We start from the raw sequence: 20179 nt of genomic DNA, 5'->3' as shown, positions 1-20179 counted from the left end.
TGTACAGAGAGATCTGACAATATTCAAAGGAAGGGTGGTGTGTGGATGGGCATTTTGCTTTTTACTAACCAATTTATGACCAACTGGTGACCAGGTTATGTACTGGAGATTTTCAGGAAGTTGCTTGCCTGATATTAGAGACCTGGGAGAAAGGAAAACACAAAGAAACAAACTCAAAGGAATGTAATCCATATCATCATTGTGACACTTTGGGCCTGTCCAGACAATACCTTTATCCCAGGATCTCCCGCAGCAATCAGGAGGGTGGCCAGACACTGTTATATACACATGTATAACCCAGGAGCAGCACCTTATTGTTCCATGCCACAAGTACACAAGCAAATCTATCTGGACAGATGGCCAGGCAGTCAGGCTCTAAAAAGTGTCACTAATGACAAGGTTCTGTTCCTGGCTTGAAAGTGTGTGTTCCTGTTTCATTGTGCAGTGCTAACTTGGGCAGAAGTGGTCCTACCCCGTTAGGTTTGTTTGTGTGGAAGATACAGTAAAAGGTAAAGGTTTCCCCTGACATTAAGTCCAGTCATGTCTGACTCTGGGTGGTTGGTGCTCATCTCCATTTCTAAGCCGAAGAGCCGGTGTTGTCCGTAGACACCTCCAAGGTCATGTGGCCGGCATGACTGCATGGAGCGCCCTTACCTTCCCGCCGGAGTGGTACCTATTGATCTACTCACATTGGCATGTTTTTGAACTGCTAGGTTGGCAGAAGCTGGAGCTAACAGCGGGCGCTCACTCCGCTCCCGAGATTTGAAACTGCGACCTTTCTGTCTGCAAGTTCAGCAGCTCAGTGCCTTAACACACTTCACCACCGGGCTCTGGAAGATACAGGACTTCATAAAACATCTGGAGGGCACAGTTTATCTGGCCAGGACAAAGAACATTTGCAGAGATCCGCATATCCGTATATCTGCATCCTGGGGCTTTTTTTAAAAAAAAAAGCTGCCAAGGTTTCCAGCGGAAGTCTCACGTAGGCCATTTTGGGAGCCCCTAGATCTCAGAACAAAGCAGCAAGTCTGGACAACAGAGGCAAAAATCCTAGGACTAACATGTCTGTATGTGGACCTTTTCTGAAGTCCTGGGATTTTTTGCCCCTATTTAAAACCCGTGATTTAGTGCTGTCTGGAAGCACCCTTTGATAAGCAAGTATTGTTACTGACCTGCTACCCAAATCATAGAGGTAATATGATGCTTTGTATGAATGCCTCCACACCTGCAAAAGGAGCATTTCAACACAAGAGGAGAAAAAGGAAAAATGAACAAGAAGGTACATCAAGTTTTCTCATCATACCCCAAAATCATTGTAGAATTGCTAACAAACCAGGACCCCAAATATACTTCCAGGAAACAAGGAGCTGGAAGTATATTTGGCCCAACACTCAAGCCTTTCACAGCATAAAGGCATAAAAATGTTTTATTTGCTATGTTAATTGGGTTCTTACATTGGGATATGATGTTTTAATTGGTTATGTATTGCTGTCTGATGTATTTGTAAGAATTGTATATGTTGTACGCCGCTTTGAATCCCACCCACAGGAGAAAAGCGGGATAGAAATGAAGTAATAATAATAGTAATAATAATAATTACAGTCCTAGACACTTGGGAAGTGTCCGACGTGTGATCCAATACACCAGCCAGCAGAGTGTCTGCTGTGGACTCATCTAGATCTCAGCCGGCATTTGGAAACAATAGACATTGACAAAATTACGATATGCCAACTGCAAAAGGCCACCCTACTGGGATCTGCGCGCATCATCTGAAAATACATCACACAGTCCTAAACGCTTGGGAAGTGTTCGACTTGTGATTTTGTGATACGAAATCCAGTATATCTATCTTGTTTGATGTCATACAATGTTGTTGTGTCAATAATAATAATAATAATAATAATAATAATAATAATAATAATAGTCAGAGCGCTCTGATAATGTCTTTACTGAAATGAGAACATGTGCTTGCGCATGGCCAAGGTAACACATATCCCCTGTTAGACTAGCTTACTTCATGTAATGGTAAACTACAATTGGTATAATTTAAATGAGCCTCATGGTCATGACTCCCTCTAATTCAGAATGATATTGTGTATCACCTACTCATACCACATTTAACTGTCTGTACAAATACCAGACCTCCCTCTCTCACTCACATATCCACACATAAATGAAAATATTCACATTTCAAAATCCCAGCACAATGTTGCTAAAAAGCAAATGCTGGCTGATTCCATAAACATTTATTTCCAAAGTAAGAACTAAAAATATAGGACCTGTTTACATAATTTATATTATGCCTGCAAGATATCTACATGTTTTGGCTGGAGACATTAGGTAGGTAAGGTAGGTTCTGAATAAGAAAGAGACAGTATCTGGTTGGTAGTAAACTATAAAGTATCAACTAACAGGTTAATTGATCAAGGCATAGCAAAATAAAAAAACTTTTTTCAGTCCTGATACAGTGCTCCCTCACTTATTGCTGGGGTTAGGTTCTAGGACCACCCGCAATAAGTGAAAATCTGCGAAGTAGGGACACTATATTTATTTTAATATTTATACATTATTTTAGTACAGTAGAGTCTCACTTATCCAAGCCTCGCTTATCCAAGCCTCTGGATAATCCAAGCCATTTTTGTCGTCAATGTTTTCAATATATCGTGCTATTTTGGTGCTAAATTCGTAAATACAGTAATTACAACATAACATGACTGTGTATTGAACTACTTTTTCTGTCAAATTTGTTGTATAACATGAAGTTTTGGTGCTTGATTTGTAAAATCATAACCTAACTTGATGTTTAATAGGCTTTTCCTTAATCCCTCCTTATTATCCAAGATATTCGCTTATCCAAGCTTCTGCCGGCCCGTTTAGCTTGGATAAGTGAGACTCTCCTGTAGTTATACACTATTTTATGTCTTTATCAACCAATCCTGGGTTCATAAATTGCCTCCTTCTCCTCCCATTGCCGCTTGGGCTCCTTTTCTCTCCCTTCGGCTTCTCATTCCTCGCTTCCTTAGGCTGTAAATTGTAATTTTTTAAATGATTTATAATAGTCTTTTAGAGCTTATTGAAAAACCGTGTAACAGCAAATCCACGAAAAGTGAACTGCGAAGTAGTGAGGAAACACTGTATACCAAAATCTGAACCTTTTACTAATACAAAACAGATTAACAGAAAGAGATAAGGTCATTTCATAGGTACCTTCTCATAGTTGTATCGTAAAAGAGCATATTTTTGGTCAGGTGACAAAATTACTTCACTACTGTTATAAGTGGCCTGTTAACATAGGAACAAAAAAAAGGTTATATTAGAAAACAAGAAGACTATGGCTGCACATATTATAATGAAAAAGATCAGGTTACAACTTCTTGAGAGGCTGAAACATACAATATTCATAAAAACCTACTAATGTTCCATTTGTTAAGATGATGGTCTGTGATCCATTGTCAACATCAAAGAGAATGGCATTGCTCTGGTTGATGTGGATATATTGATGTCCTAAAAGAGAAAATGGAAGATAGTCATTTATTTGTTGTTGTTTATTCGTTCAGTCGGTTCCGACTCTTTGTGACCTCATGGACCAGTCCAAGACAAACCTCCCTATCGGGGCTTGCCACCTCCAGCTCCTTCAAGGTCAAGCCAGTCACTTCAAGGATACCATCCTTCCATCTTGCACTTGGTCGGCCCGTCTTCCTTTTTTCCTTCCATTTTCCCCAGCATCATTTTCTTCTCCAAGCATTCCTGACTTTTCATGATGTGGCCAAAGTACTTCATCTTTGCCTCTAATATCCAATAGCCCCTTATGTATTTAGTGATGATAAACCAATTACCACCACCACCACCACTTTATAGGCATTTATTGTGCTTGGTATCATATGGCAAATAGACTATATGATATGTAGCTAGTCAAAAGCTGTAAATGGCATTGAGGCCCCTTCCACACAGCTGAATAAAATCCCAAGTTATCTGCTTTGAACTGAGATATATGGCAGTGTGGACTCAGATATTCCAGTTCAAAGCAGATATTGTGGGTTATTCCGCCTTGATATTCTGTGTTATATGGCTGTGCGGAAGAGCCCTTAGTTTCTAGATGAAGATGCTTGGAGCTCTTATTTCTGCATGCGTGGAATTTAGGATCGCAAAGTGGAATTCATTAATGACATTTAGAAATCAGGGCTACAAAGTAACAGCAGGAAAAAGGAATTGTTGAGCTGGTTGACATATGGTCCCTATAAAATGGGCAGCAGAAGATACAGATATATCAGAAAGAGAGAATATTGAGAGGCTAACACCAAGAGGTATCATCATTGCAAGGCTTTCCAGAGAGAGCAGGAAGCAAAATAAGAGATAGATGCCATAAAAGCATCTTAATAAACTAAATATTTTTGCATTCCCTGCAGCATTTGTGCTTCATTAGTTATGCTTGTCTACCAATGCATGTCCTGAAAGATGAATGCCAGCCTAGAATGCATGATAAGCACCTGGGAGTTTTGATTACCAAGGATCCCATGCATGGCTTTTTCTATAGGCTCTTTTAGACAGGCCCTATATCCCCGGATCTGATCCAAGGTTTTCTGTTTATCCCAGATTATCTGTCAATGCAGACTCATATAATCCAGTTTAAAGCAGAAAACCTGGGGTCAGATCCTGGCATATAGGGCCTGTCTGGAAGGGCACTTTGTGTGCATATAGACACATTTTACAACCAAATCTTCCCTGATTTCTTCTATATGTCAAGAAAGCAGCCCCAATACATTCCAGAAATAATATGCTGGTTACCTGAAATCCACTTCAAGTTGTATGATTTGTATTGAAATTGATCACTCAAATAGTCCTGTAGAGTAAATTTCCTGCGGGGATCAGGAGTATCTGTCAAGAAGAGGGAAAGGTAAGAAAGCTGTAGGATGTTATCCCCCTAAAACAATGGTTCCCAAACCCTGCTCCTTTCTATATTGTGGATTTCATCTCCCAGCATCCTAGAACTTCGGCCAAAGTGGCTGAGGATTCTTAGAGCTGAAGTCCAAGACACCGGGAAGACCAGAGTTTGGGAATCACTGCCCTAACGTAGTCTGCCTAAAACTTAATGTGTGAGCAAGGAAGAACATATTATTTCTAAACATTGTTGATTACATTTTTAAAATTATCATAATGACCATTAAGAGCTAAGACTGAAAAATAAGATAAGCAATAATAATATAATAATATTATAATAATAACTTTATTCTTATAACTGACCTCCATCTCCGCGAAGGGACTTGGGGCAGCTTACATGGGGACCAAGCCCAGAATAAACAGAGAATTCAAGGTACAAAATGAAAGGGTAAAGGTAAAGGTTTTCCCCTGACGTTAAGTCCAGTCGTGACCGACTCTGGGGATTGGTGCCCATCTCCATTTCTAAGCCGAAGAGCCGGCATTGTCCGTAGACACCTCCAAGGTCATGTGGCCGGCATGACTGCATGGAGCGCCGTTACCCTCCCGCCGGAGCGGTACCTATTGATCTACTCACATTTGCATGTTTTCAAACTGCTAGGTTGGCAGGAGACAAAATCAAAACACATAGCAAAAAACAATGTAATTAAAACAATGGTTTTCAACCTGTGGGCCGTGCAAAAATCGGGTCCGCGAACCTCCTTCCTCTTTATCTATTTATTTTATTAATTTTATTTCTGCCCCTTTCCACAAAGTTGACCATTGCATTGGATAGATTACATCAGTTCTAGATCATTAAATATTTTTTTTCTTGTGCAAGCAGATAGCAACTACTGGATGGCGTATGTTCTGTTTCAGAAACTAGAGCTGATGTGGTCTATTCTGTGCAATAATCTGAATCAACACCCCAAATAATCAAACCAAATCTCAAGTTGACCAAAAACTAATTCATTTTGGTACTAATGGAGAGTGAGCCCTGGTCAAAGTGGGCCCTGGTCAAAAAAAGGTTGGGAACCACTGAATTAAAACAATTAAAACCGAGAAAGTAAAAGCATAATAAAATACATCAATCAACACCACAAAACTGAAAAGTGGACATACAGTAGAGTCTCGCTTATCCAACGTAAATGGGCCGGCAGAATGTTGGATAAGTGAATATGTTGGATAATAAGGAGGGATTAAGGAAAAGCCTCTTAAACATCAAATTAGGTTATGATTTTACAAATTAAGCACCAAAACATCATGTTATACAACAAATTTGACAGAAAAAGTAGCTCAATATGCAGCAATGCTATGTAGTAATTACTGTATTACATGATGTATTGAAAACATTGACTACAAAAATGCGTTGGATAATCCAGAACGTTGGATAAGTGAGACTCTACTGTATCTGCAAGCTGCATTTCTCTTTTCATAGAAGGTGGGAAATGCATTTTAGTGACCACTTCTTGTACAGTAGCAACAATTTGCAGTGCTCAGAGCAGCTTCCAATCATTACAAAAATAAACAAACTACCAACAGGAAATGCTAACAGTTAAAAAAACTGACTGAAGTGTGCCAGATGTAACCAATCGCAAAAGGCCAATAAAAACCATGTACCTTAGCCCACTCCATACTAGCAAACCTTTAGGTACAAAACATATGCTGTGAGAAATAAATTAGATAACAGAGGGTTGTTGATAGCCCAGCTCACCCACTCACAGAAAAAAAAAATACCAGCTACATTTCTATGTGAATATGGCCATTATTCTGTCCATATTTATTTGGGAGTAAATCTTACTTAATTTAATGGTGTTTACCTCTGAATAAACATATACAGTGGCCCTTTAGTATCTTCTGAGCTTGGTTCCAGGACCCCTATGGCTATCAAAATCCATGGATGCTAAAGCCCATTATATGCAACTAGCTGTGCCTGGCCACGCGTTGCTGTGGCGAAGAATGGTGGTATGGGAAATAAAGTATTGAGGAATTGGTGGTAGTTAAGGTAAAGGGTAAATGTTTTCCCCTGACGTTAAGTCCAGTCATGTCTGATTCTGGGGGTTGGTGCTCATCTCCATTTCTAAGCCGAAGAGCCGGCGTTGTCCGTAGACTCCTCCAAGGTCATGTGGGATGACTGCATGGAGCAGCATTACCTTCCCACCGGAGCAGTACCTATTGATGCACTCACATTTACATGTTTTTGAACTTCTGGGTTGGCAGAAGCTGGGGCTAACAGTGGGGGCTCTGTCAGTTCCCCCAATTCAAACCTGCGGCCTTTCGGTCCAGAAGTTCAGCAGCTCAGCGCTTTAACATGCTGTGCCATCAGGGGACATTATTTCCTAAAGGTTGTGAATATACAATATTTCTGATTGTTTTTTTTTTTGTCTGTTGGAGGCAAGTATGAATGCTGCAATTAGGAAAAATGATTAGGATGTAATGGCCTTGCAGATTTAAAGCCTAGCTGTTTCCTCCCTGAGTGATTTTTTTGTTGGGAGGTGTTAGCTGGCCCTGATTGTTTCCTGTCTGGAATTCCCCTATTTTCAGAGTGTTGTTCTTTATTTAGTGTTCTGATTTTAGAGACTGTATTGTTCTGTTTTATTATACCACATTAATTTTTATATATTCTGATTTTAGTGTTTTTGAAAACTTGGAGCCAGATTGTTCATTTTCACGGTTGACCGCAACACAATAATAATAATAATAATAATAATAATAATAATAATAATAATAGTAAGGATAGTAATGATAGTAATAATAATGACTTTGGTAATACATAGTGCTTCACTGCCTTCTCAGCTTCCTTTCTGGAAGAATCCTTTCTTGGGAGGTGTTAGCTGGCCCTGATTGATTCCTTTGTGGAATTTCCAATTTCCTTGCTTTATTTACTTTCTTTATTTCTTTATTTCTTTATTACTATCCTGGTTTTAGAGATTATATTGTTCTGCATTATTCTATCCTAGAAATTATTTCATATCAAAGTAGAATCTCACTTATCCAACATTCGATTATACAATGTTCTGGATTATCCAACACAGTCTGCCTTTTCATAATCAATGTTTTTGTAGTCAGTGTTTCAAATTCATTGTGATATTTTACTGGTAAATTTGTAAATACAGTACAGTAGAGTCTCACTTATCCAACATAAGTGGGCTGGCAAAATGTTGGATAACCGAATATGTTGGATAATAAGGAGGCATTAAGGAAAAGCCTATTAAATATCAAATTAGGTTATGATTTTACAAATGAAACACCAAAACATCATGTTAGACAACAAATTTGGCAGAAAAAGTAGTTCAATACGCAGTAATGCTATGTAGTAATTACTGTATTTATGAATTTAGCAATATATCATGATATATTGAAAACATTGACTACAAAAATGCGTTGGATAATCCAGAACGTTGGATAAGCGAGTGTTGGATAAGTGAGACTCTACTGTAATTACTACATAGCATTACTGCGCATGGAACTACCTTTTCTGTCAAATTTGTTGTATAATATGATGTTTTGATGCTTAATTTGTATTACGATTACCTAATTTGATGTTTAATCAGCTTTTCCTGAATCCCTTCTTATTATCCAATATATTTACTTATCCTGCCGGCCTGTTTATGTTGGATAAGTGAGAGTCTACTGTATATTGATCATCTTATATTATCTGCTTAGAACTGGATTATATGAGGCCCCTTCTTCACAGTTGTATAAAATGCACACTGAAGTGGATTATATGGCAGTGTGGAGTCAAGATCATCCAGTGCAAAGCAGATAATATAAGATTATAAATGGGTTATATAGCTGTGTGGAAGGCCCTTGAGTCTACACTGCCATATAATCCAGTGCAAATTAGATAATCTGTGGAAGAAGTCTAAGTGAGGCCTAAATCTGCCTGTCCCCTAACTGAAACCTGGCTGTCCCTTGGTTGCTAGGCAACGAAGTGGGCAGAGATTAGCCCTCTAAACTGGCAGCAATTGGATAAAAACAATTATTGCTCTCCCTCTAATTAGGACTTTATTTTTCTTTTCTTTTTGTTGTATCAACCTAGAGGCATGGATGATGGGTTGTGTTGTCAAATTTCGAGGTTGGGGGGCCTGTAGTTTTGTTGTTTTGTCCACTGCCCTGATGCCATCACTCTTTTATATATATAGATACCGTAGCAAAATAGTGATGCTTATATAAAATAGCAAACATGTGCTGGAAAGAGCCTGTGGATCTGTGGGTCGGTCCAGACAGGTCCTATGTCTCAGGTTCTGATCCCAGGTGTTCTGTTTATCCCAGATTATCTGGCAATGAGGACTTATATAATCTAGTTTAAAGCAGAAAACCTGGGATCAGAACCTAGGACACAGGGCCTGTCTGGAAAGGTCTTGTGAAATAGCAACAGGTGATACCAAGGTATGTCTACACAGCAGCATAGCAATGCATGGCATATGCAAAATTTAATTTTTGGATTTTTTTCTGAATATTTTGAGCTGTGCTTGGACGAATCATTAGACGAGAAAAGCCAACTGTATAGAATCATTTTGTTGATATATTATTTCAAATAGTATTCATTAATAAATATCCTGTTTCCTTATGGACACTGCTTTTATATCTATGGCATTTACTTTCCTTATAATCAGAAGGCACACCTTGATCACTGACTCATGCAAAAACACAAGGGTGGGTTCCTTATCTCATCATGAATTCTACTGTAGCATAGGTAGAGAACCGATGCCTTTCATAACCAAAGTCCAAGGATCAAGTACTAGCAGATCCAAACACGGATGTGAAAGACTGAAGAACCACTCCCAATGAGGATAGGCACTACTACGTTCAGTGCTCCAATGGCCTGGTTCAGTGTAAAAATAAAATAAAACAAAAATCTTTCTGCTTTTGCATAGATTATAATGATGCATTTACACTGAGGAATTAATGTAGTTGGACACCACTTTAACTGCCATTGCTTAATACTATGGAATCCTGAGACCAATAACTCCTATGATTGCACAGCAGTGGTTCTGTGGGTCCCCAGATGTTTTTGGCCTACAACGTCTCAGAAATCCCAGCCAGTTTACCAGCTGTTAGGATTTCTGAGAATTGAAGGTCAAAAACATCCGGGGACCCAGGTTGAGAACCACTGGTCTATACCATTGAGCCATGACAGTAAAAGTGGCATCAAACTGCATTTATTCTACAATGTCGATGACAATGTGACTTGCTACTAGCATGGGTTTTACTTCCAATTAATTCTAAAAATAGTATACATCAACTTTCATGAATGTTGGAAACACTGGTTCGGACTCTAGTTATTGTAGGGCTTGAGTTGCACATTCTCCTAGTCTACACCACCTATCTTCATTTGGCTGCTTATAGAATGATAGAGCATATTGTTTTGTGCACACTTGCAGTATATTGATGCCCTCTTTGCCCTGTCTGTTTATAAAGCACAACTGAAGCAATGACAGCACCTAGGTCACTTCGACATAGAAGACACTTTAGTTATTAGACGGAACTGTGCCGCCTTTTATCTTTTTTCCTTTTTAATAGATTTTCGGCAATAATGGAAAATGATGCAGGTTGATCAGAAGCAAACATTTATATCATTTTAGGGGCCCCCATAAAGTTCATTTAGCTGTTTATAGCTGTGCCCGGCCACGCGTTGCTGTGGCTTATGGGAATCATTTGTTGACCTGGTGGAATAGCAGTGAATAGCCTTGCAGCCTCAAAGCCTGGCTGTTTTCTTCTTATGCGAATCCTTGTTTAGTGAGCTGGAATACAATGGAATAGGCTTGCTGCTTGGAAGGCTGGGTACTTGCATTCTAGGGGAATGGTTTTTTGACCAATTTGAATTGCACTGAATAGCCTCACTGCTTTAAAGCTTGGCTGCTTTCTACATAGTGGCATCCTTCCTTGGGCAGGTTGAATGGGACAGAGTAGCCTCATGGCTTCAAAACCTGAGGGTTTTCCATCTAGGGGAAATCTTGGTTGGTCAGGTTGAACAGCACTGAACAGCCTTGCTGCTTGCAAGATACACACATGCAGTATATTGACGTCCTTTTTGCCCAGTTTGTTTATAAAGTACCACTGAAGCAAGGACAGCATCTAGGTCACTTCGACATATAAGACTACTCACTTTAGCTATTAGAGGGAACTGTGCAGCCTTTCCTACTTAATAGATTTTGTGCACTAATGGAAAATGATGCTGGTTGGATTAGAAGCAAATATTTACATAATTTTAGGCCCCGCCATAAAATTCAGTTAATGTGGCAGGGCAATAACAGATTCATTTGGAAACACACTCCTTCTCATCCATTGATGGAAGATGAGACAGAGATAATATTTATTGGAAATAATGTAAAAAACAAAAAGCAATCGGGATGATTTGAAACATTTTTGGGCAATTTTAATAAGCATTTTTTCATACTACATCCTTTTGAACACTGATACAATTCCTCATTAAGGAAAGGTTAAAATGCTGCCATAATCTCCAGCAAGTCTTAAGCAGGACCAAAGTCCATTCTAATAATAGGGTCACATGTTCAAGACAGCTTTGCAGTCTTTTTTGAGAATGCACAAATATCTTGCATTGCTTTATAAGAAATTACAGCAGAAATTTCTGAGCCTGAATATATTGCATAAGATTTCCCTAGCCTAAAATGATACATTTTAATATATTGGGTTTATGGTTCCCGTCCCCTTGATCTGGTCATGTAAGTGTGAATTATTGTTATAATTGTATTATTTTACTTTGTTTAATAATGTGTATTATGTTGTTATGTAATGTTTGTGTTGCTTTTATGACTGTAAACTGCCCTGAGTCCCATCCGGGAGATAGGGCAGTACATAAATAAAGTTTTATTATTATTTTATTTATTATTTATTAAACACTGTAGAAACTAAACCAAGCAAAACACGCTTGAGTCTATGAGCAAAAGCAGGTCTTGCTATTACTAGTGCAATACTATTATAGTTACCATATATACTCGAGTATAAGCTGACCCAAATATAAGCCGAGGCACCTAATTTTATCACAAAAATCTGGGATAACTTATTGACTCGAGTATAAGCCGAGGGTGGGAAATGCAGCAGTTATGGTTAAATTTCAAAATAAAAATAGATACCAATAAAATTTCATTAATCGAAGTATCAAGTAGGTTAAATGATTTTGAATATTTACCGTATTTCAAAGAAAAGCAATAAACTAGCTCTATAAGTGGAAAAGTAGGGGCAACAAAAACAATATGGTATCAACAATAACCTAATAATAATATTAATAATAATAATAATAAAACTTCATTTCGATCCCACCCTATCTCCCCATGGGGACTCAGGCCAGCTTCCAACATAGTAACAAGAAAACATTCAATGCTTATATAAACAATGCAGAGCTAGATATAGATCTATAATTATAGATACTAATTTCACATATGCATTTCCCCCTGAAACGTTTGCAAATCCCTCTGTGTGTTTGTGTGCATTTTCCCTACAATATTTGCAAGCCCTATATATATATTCATATCTATCTAGACATGTCAATATATATTTGTGTGTTCATTTCCCCCCTGTAATATTTCTAAGCCCTATATATAGGTAGGTAAGAATATATTCATATCTATCCAGACATCTCTCTTTATATAGATATTTGCAGAGACTTGCAAACATATTAGGGTAAATTCATATATAAAAATAATGTATATGTATGGCTACAGATACACAGGTACATGGATCTATATGTATAAAGGATTTGCAAAGATCTGCAAACATATGAGGGGAAGTTCATATATAAAATTAATGTATATAGATAGATACACATATAAAGGTACATAGAGACTGCAAAAGCTTGCAAGGGGTTAATGCCTATATATCTATCAGAGAGTTTAACAAATATTTAAGGGGAAAATGCTTTCATAAGATTAATGAATATATATTTTTCTTCTTCCTGACTTGCAAGGGTGTCTCTCTTTTCAAAACATTCCCTTGATTAAGAGCAAGGGAGGTTTTGCAAAAGTAAACACACTGATAAGGGAGGAGAAGAGCGAAATAGATCACATATTGAAAGCAATAGCCTGCAGGCTCCATTGCTGGCCTTGACCTTGACCCGATTATAAGCCGGGGCAGGCTTTTTCAGCTCATAAATAAGGGCTGAAAAACTCAGTTTATCTTCGAGTATATATGGTATTTCCCCCAGTATCTATGGATTTTAAATCAATATCTTACAGATTTTTATTTATTTTAATGTGTGTTTATTACTTTTATGTTTATGCATTTCTAATCTCTGTGTTTTAAATATTTTTATGTTTTTACCTATTGTATTTTAACTCTTGTTTACTGATCCGAGTCCTGAGGAGAGCATGGTAATGAACAATTTTTATTATTACCTTATTTCTTTGATTCTAAGATACACTCCCGCCACCATAAAAAAATCTCTAAAAATGGGGTGCATCTTAGGGGCCCTTCCACACAGCCATATTACCCAGAATAGCAAGGCAGGAAATCCCACAATATCTACTTTGAACTGGGTTATCTGACTCCACACTGCCAAATATTCTAGTTTAAAGCAAATATTGTGGAATTCCCTGCCTTGATATTGTGGATCATATGGCTGTGTGGAAGGGCCATTAGAATCACAGACGTTTTCTTATATATAAATCAAGCTTTTTTCTGTTGGTGGTACTACCATCAGTTGTGCCTTACAATCAATGGTGTCTTAAAATATGGTATCATCATCATCATCATCATCATCATTATATTTCTTAATTAAATGGCTTTACTTGCATTTGTTTAAAGGCTGCCTCATAGCTCTAAAATAATTTGAATAGTCATAACTTACAGCCAATACAATTCAAATGGCATCCTGCAATACAGGAGTAAAAAAAATCTTAAATTCATAACAATTATTTAAATATATCTGAACATACTCTTTGCACATTTAGAAATATTTAAGTAAGAAAGTGGACCTTTCTTTCTGCATGATTATAAAATATCTGCAATTAAATACACAAATATTTGCTTATCCTTGAGAAGAAAGGCATTACACGAATGGGTTAGCAGCATCATTAATTTCCTAGTTATTCATTCAAAGCAGCTGTTATTAATTGTCCTGAATTTTCCAAAAGAAAGCTAAGGTTATTATTATATTTTTAATTTGTAGCCAATTTAGGAGATAACATTGCACAGTGATTGTCCAAAATAAGGAAATTCTCAACATTTATAAGGGATTTTCCAAAAGAAAGCTAAGGTTATTATTATATTTTTTTAATGTGTAGCCAGTTTAGGAGATAACACTGCACAGTGATTGTCCAAAATAAGGAAATTCTCAACATTTATAAGGGAATTGCAAAATTGTAACATATACAATGCATAGCTGGAACATTATGCAGAATGTTTAATATCATATTTATTCAATTGTAAGATGCCATTGATTGTAAGATATGCCCTTATTTCAGTACCAACAGCAACAAAAATCCATAAGATACACCTGCGATTCTAAGACAAACCACATTTCAGAGATGTTTATACTGTATAGGCAAAAAATGTGTCTTAGAATTGGAGAAATACAGTAGTTTCAAGTCCTGCTCCATTATTTTTCCATATAAAAATTAAGTCTATTAAAAACTGGATTAAGCAATTACAGTAGAGTCTCGCTTATCCAACATAAACGGGCCGGCAGAACATTGGATAAGCGAATATGTTGGATAATAAGAAGGGATTAAGGAAAAGCCTATTAAACATCAAATTAGGTTATGATTTTACAAATTAAGCACAAAAACATCATGTTAGATAATAAATTTGGCAGAAAAAGTAGTTCAGTACGGAGTAATGCTATATAGTAATTACTATATTTATGAATTTAGCATCAAAATATCACGATATATTGAAAACATTGACTACAAAAATGCGTTGGATAATCCAGAACGTTGGATAAGCGAGTGTTGGATAAGTGAGACTCTACTGTATATCTAAAGCTTTGTTTTTAAAGGCATCTTTATACAATTACACAGAGAAGAGCGTGGAATGCAAGCTACAAGTAACACCGTTATATGTAAAATGCTTCTGGGGATAACAGTAGTATAACAGAACCACATTCCAGAATTAAAATGTGAGAATAAAGATATTCCATAATGATAGTTATGCTATGTTTTATCACCATATAATGATAGGTTTTTAAAGTTCCTTCTAAAAATGTAGGGATGTAAAGAGATTTTAATGAGTGTTTCCAGTTTTATGCTACATTCTTCTAACCCCAAGGGTTTTTTTTTAAGTAACAAAAATAAAAGTAATGAACAATACAGGAGGTTACCTTCTACACACTGTAATGAGAATGGACACCAAATTATCGGTAAAGAAATGTTGCAAGCAAGTTGCTCTTATGAAGTATCATTGCAAGAACTGAGATTTAAAAAACATTCCACCAGTGCATTCAGTGCCGTCCCCAAGACTTTTTATGAAATCTATTTTATTTTGTACTCTTGTTAATGTGATACATGCAGTCCAGAGAAGAGTTGTCCACTGATTCAAACACCAAAAAGATGAACAATCTTAAGATCCAAGAAACATATGAAAGAATGCACAAGCAGTTCCCAAATTATGAACAAGATAGGTTATGTAGGTTTGTTCTTAAATTGAATTTGTACTGTCTGTACTTTCATTTAGTACAATCCTGATTTAATTATACAACGAGCTAATTAGTTCTTTATTACTTAGACATATAGTGCATTTTTAGACCCCATCCACACTGCTATATAAAATCCAGATTATCTGCTTTGATAGTCTGGATTATATGGCAGTGTAGACTCACATAATCCAGTTCAAAGCAGATAATATGGATTACAGTAGAGTCTCACTTATCTAACACTCGCTTATCCAACGTTCTGGATTATCCAACGCATTTTTGAGTCAATGCTTTCAATACATCATGATATTTTGGTACTAAATTCGTAAATACAGTAATTACTACATAGCATTACTGCGTATTGAACTACTTTTTCTTTCAAATTTGTTGTTAAACATGATGTTTGGGTGCTTATTTTGTAAAATCATAAGGTAATTTGATGTTTAATAGACTTTTCCTTAATATCTCCTTATTATCCAACATATTCGCTTATCCAACGTTCTGCCGGCCCGTTTATGTTGGATAAGTGAGACTCTACTGCAGGGGTCTCCAAACTTTTTAAACAGGGGGCCAGTTCAAGATCCTTCGGACCATTGGAGAGCCGGACTATAGTTGGCCACCGAGCAATAATAATTAATAATAATAATAATAACAACAACAATAATAATAAAAAAGAGGGTTGGCAGAGACCCTTTGGGCCATTGAGTCCAATCCCCTTCTGCCTTTGTGCACTGAAAGCACAAGCACAGCACTCCTGACAGATGGCCACCCAGCCTCAATGTTTAGTAATAATGATAATAATAATAATAATAATAATAATAATAATAATAATAATAATAATAATACAGGGTTTTGGAACACAATACTCCTGACCTCACAATTGTGTTAAAAAACAAAGTATGGACTGTCGATGTTGCAATCCCAGGTGACAGAAGGATTGAGGAGAAACAACTGGAAAAGCTGACACGATATGAGGATTTAAAGATCGAATTACAAAGACTCTGGCACAAGCCAGTCAAGGTGGTCCCAGTGGTGATTGGCACACTGGGTGCAGTGCCTAAAGACCTTGGCCTGCACTTAAACACAATTGGCGCTAACAAAATTACCATCTGCCAGCTGCAGAAGGCCACCTTACTGGGATCTGCATGCATTATTCGCCGATACATCACACAGCCCTAGACACTTGAGAATTGTCCGATGTATGATCCAATACAACAGCCAGCAGAGTGTCTGCTGTTGACTCATCTTGTGTTTCAAATAAATAATAATAACAGCAATAATAATAATAATAATGGGTTTTAAGAGAAGAGGAGACCCCTTGGGTCATTTAGCCCAACCCCCTTCTGCCCTTGTGCCATGGGGGCCGGATAAATAGCTTCGATGGGCCGAATCCAGCCCCCGGGCCTTAGTTTGGGGACACCTGCTCTACTGTATCTTCATAATATGGATTATCTGGAAGTAGATCCAGCCTTAACTGGATTCAATCTTAGGCCCCTTCTGCCATATAATCCAGATTATCAAAGCAGGCAATCCACATTATCTGCTTTGAACTGGATTATATGAATCTATGCTGCATCTAATCCAGTTCAAGGCAGATAATCTGGATTTTATATGACAGTGTAGAGTAAATCAGCCTGTGCGGGTTATGGGATGGTTTTGCCATACCTCTCCATCTTGACATTACTCCTGTCTTTCTCTTCCTTTCTATGTGATGGATGTACATACTGTATTATAGGGTGCATCTACACTGCAGAATTAATGCAGTTTGATACCACTTTAACTGCCCTGGCTCAATGCTATGGAATCATGATAAAAGTAATTTTACAAATTTGTGAGCCTTTTCTGCCAGAATGCAGATGCTTCCCCAAACTACAAATTCCCGCTGAGCTATGATAGTTACAGTGGTGAAAAAAATACTAGCAAAATGGACTGCCCAAGACATTTGGTTGTCTAAAAAAGAGAAGATAAAAACAGGACTGTCTGTGTGCCTGGTATCGCAACCAGTCAATTACCTCTCCCAGTTCCTGGCAGTAAACATATCATAATTACAACATATATAATTAATGATTTACGGTCTTTTTATTACATCATATCACCTGACAGAGTTGCTTCACTTTACCGAAACCTACTTCTCACCATCTGATTATGGATGTGTCTATACTGTAGAATGAATGCAGTTCGACATCGCTTTAGCTGCCATGGTTCAGTGATATAGATTCATGGAGTTGTAGTTTGACAAAGTATGTAGCTTTCTCTGCCAAGGAGTGCTCTTTCCAAACTACAACTCCAAGGATTTATTAGCATTGAATCATGACAGTTAATGTGGTGTCAATCTGCATTCATTCTACACAGTATCTGTATCTGTAATCATATCAGGTGTTTAGACATCAGAATGATTGCACCTCTAAGTTATTTAGCAGAATCACAAATCTTCTGAGAGCTGGAGTACAAGCTTGAATTTAAGGAGATCAGGGTTCAAATCTCTGATCAGCAATGGAAACCCAAAAAGTGTACCTGTACTCTCTCAGTCTTGGACTGGGTCTACACTGCCATATAATTCAGTTTCTGAATCCAGATTATCTGCCTTGAACTGGATTATATGAGTCTACACTGCCATATAATCCAGTTCAAAGCAGATAATTTGGATTCAGAAGCTGGATTATGTGGCAGTGTAGATGGGACCTTAGAGAAGGGGAAGGACCTACTGCAATATATTGCACAAGATTTCTCTAGCCTAAAATGATACACTTTAATATATTGGGTTTATGGTTCCCGTCCCCTTGATCAGGTCGTGTAAGTGTTATTTATTGCTATAATTGTATTATTTTACTTTGCTCAATAATGTGTTATATGTTGCTATGTAATGTTTGTGTTGTTTTTATGATTGGAAACCACCCTGAGTCCCATCCGGGAGATAGGGCGGTATATAAATAAAGTATTATTATCATCATCATCATCATCATCATTATTATACTCCCCATGAACAAATCTGACCAAGAAAACTCCTTGATAGATTCACTGTAGCTCATAATCAACTTAAAGGCATAAAAAACTAAGAAACCATCTAGTAACCACATTTTTATAATGCCAAAATGAAATAACATTAAGTCTGCTTTTAGCTAAGAGTAAGATTTCTATGGAGCACCCGGTGGTGCAGCGGGTTAAACCACTGAGTTACTGAGCTTGCTGACTGAAAGGTTGACAGTTCGAGCGGCGTGAGCTCCTGCTATTAGCCCCAGCTTCTGCCAACCTAGCAGTTCAAAAACATGCAAATGTGAGTAGGTCAATAGGTACCACTTCTGCAGAAACGTAATGGCGCTCCATGCAGTCATGCCGACCACATGACCTTGGAGGTGTCTACAGACAACACCGGCTCTTTGGCTTAGGAATAGAGATGAACACCAACCCCCAGAGTTGGACACAGTTAGACTTAATGTCAGGGGAAAGGTTTACCTTTACCTAAAATTTCTGTTCCTGTGACAGAAAAGGGTGGGTACAATGAGAGTACAATCATATCATTTCATTATAGTACTTTATTCTAGTTTGACTGAATGGTTCCATCCTATAGAATCTTGGGGTTTGCAATTTAGAGACTAAATCCTTTAGTGTCTCAACGGAATACGAGCCTTGGGATTTCATAGGACAATTAAAGTGGAACATATAGAGATAGCTACATTTGTGTAGTGTGAATAGGCCCCAGGTTTTGCAAAGACTTAAGAGACAGTCAACACTCCCAACTTACTTTGGTTTGTCAGCAAAACTACTGTCAACACTCCCAACTTACTTTGGTTTGTCAGCAAAACTACAGTCAACACTCCCAACTTACTTTGGTTTGTCAGCAAAACTACAGGAACAACTATGGCTGTAATGATAACGGCGACCACAAGGAACCCAAACAGATATTTCAGTGCTTTCTGCAAATAAAAGAAAGAAGAAACACATTAGAAGCATGTAAGAAAATGGCAACTGCACTGCTGGATTAAAACAAAAAAAAATCCAGCATTCTATTTCCCATATTGACCAATCAGATTCCTCAAATGCTAGAGGTGGGACCAACATTTCCACTTCTGGGTTGCAGTGAGTTTTCTGGGCTGCATGGCTATGTTCCAGAAGCATTCTCTCCTGATATTTACCCACATCTGTGGCAGGCATCCTCAGAGGTTGTGAGGTCTGTTAGAAACTAGGCAAGTGGGGTTTATATATCTGTGGAAGGTCCAGAGTGGGAGAAAGAACTCTTGTCTGTTGCAAGGCCATTCAATGTTAATCAAGGCGGCCAATTGCAACATTCACACTTGTCTCCAACATACACGAGTTCTTTCTCCCACCCTGGACCTTCCGCAGATATATAAACCCCACTTGCCTAATTTCCAACAGACCTCACAACTTTTGAGGATGCCTGCCATAGATGTGGGTGAAATGTCAGGAGGGAATGATTCTGGAACATGGCCATACAGCCCGGAAAACTCACAGCAACCCAGTGGTTCCAGTCCTAAAAGCATTTGACAACACATTTCCACTTCTGACATCATGGCTAGGAGACACAGATTAGGGTGTTGTTTAAAAGAGTAGGAAAATGGTTAACTTATAAAGACTTGTTAGCATTTCATAACAATTGATACAGTTTGAAGAAGAGAGAGGAGTTAATAACAAAAGGTTTCTTTATACAATGGTTTG

At 37.8% G+C, this 20179-nt stretch overlaps 1 protein-coding gene across 2 annotated transcripts in view; it reads right to left on the bottom strand.

Moving 5' to 3' along the window:
- The window catches only part of dpp4 (dipeptidyl peptidase 4), a 99687-nt gene that overhangs the window by 72510 nt on the left and 6998 nt on the right, over positions 1-20179 (bottom strand). For both annotated transcript variants that reach the window (XM_062965219.1, XM_062965213.1), the window contains exons 2-7: positions 19332-19419; positions 4786-4875; positions 3413-3504; positions 3208-3282; positions 1173-1225; positions 70-142 (exon numbers count right to left, since the gene is read on the bottom strand). In XM_062965219.1, coding sequence (XP_062821289.1) covers positions 70-142; positions 1173-1225; positions 3208-3282; positions 3413-3504; positions 4786-4875; positions 19332-19419 — 471 coding nt within the window. The remainder of the gene's footprint in view (positions 1-69; positions 143-1172; positions 1226-3207; positions 3283-3412; positions 3505-4785; positions 4876-19331; positions 19420-20179) is intronic.

This window comes from Anolis carolinensis, chromosome 1, assembly GCF_035594765.1.
Source record: "Anolis carolinensis isolate JA03-04 chromosome 1, rAnoCar3.1.pri, whole genome shotgun sequence".
Taxonomy (NCBI): domain Eukaryota; kingdom Metazoa; phylum Chordata; class Lepidosauria; order Squamata; family Dactyloidae; genus Anolis; species Anolis carolinensis.
Note: the sequence above shows the minus strand (reverse complement) of the source record. Positions and strands in the feature narration are given on the sequence as shown.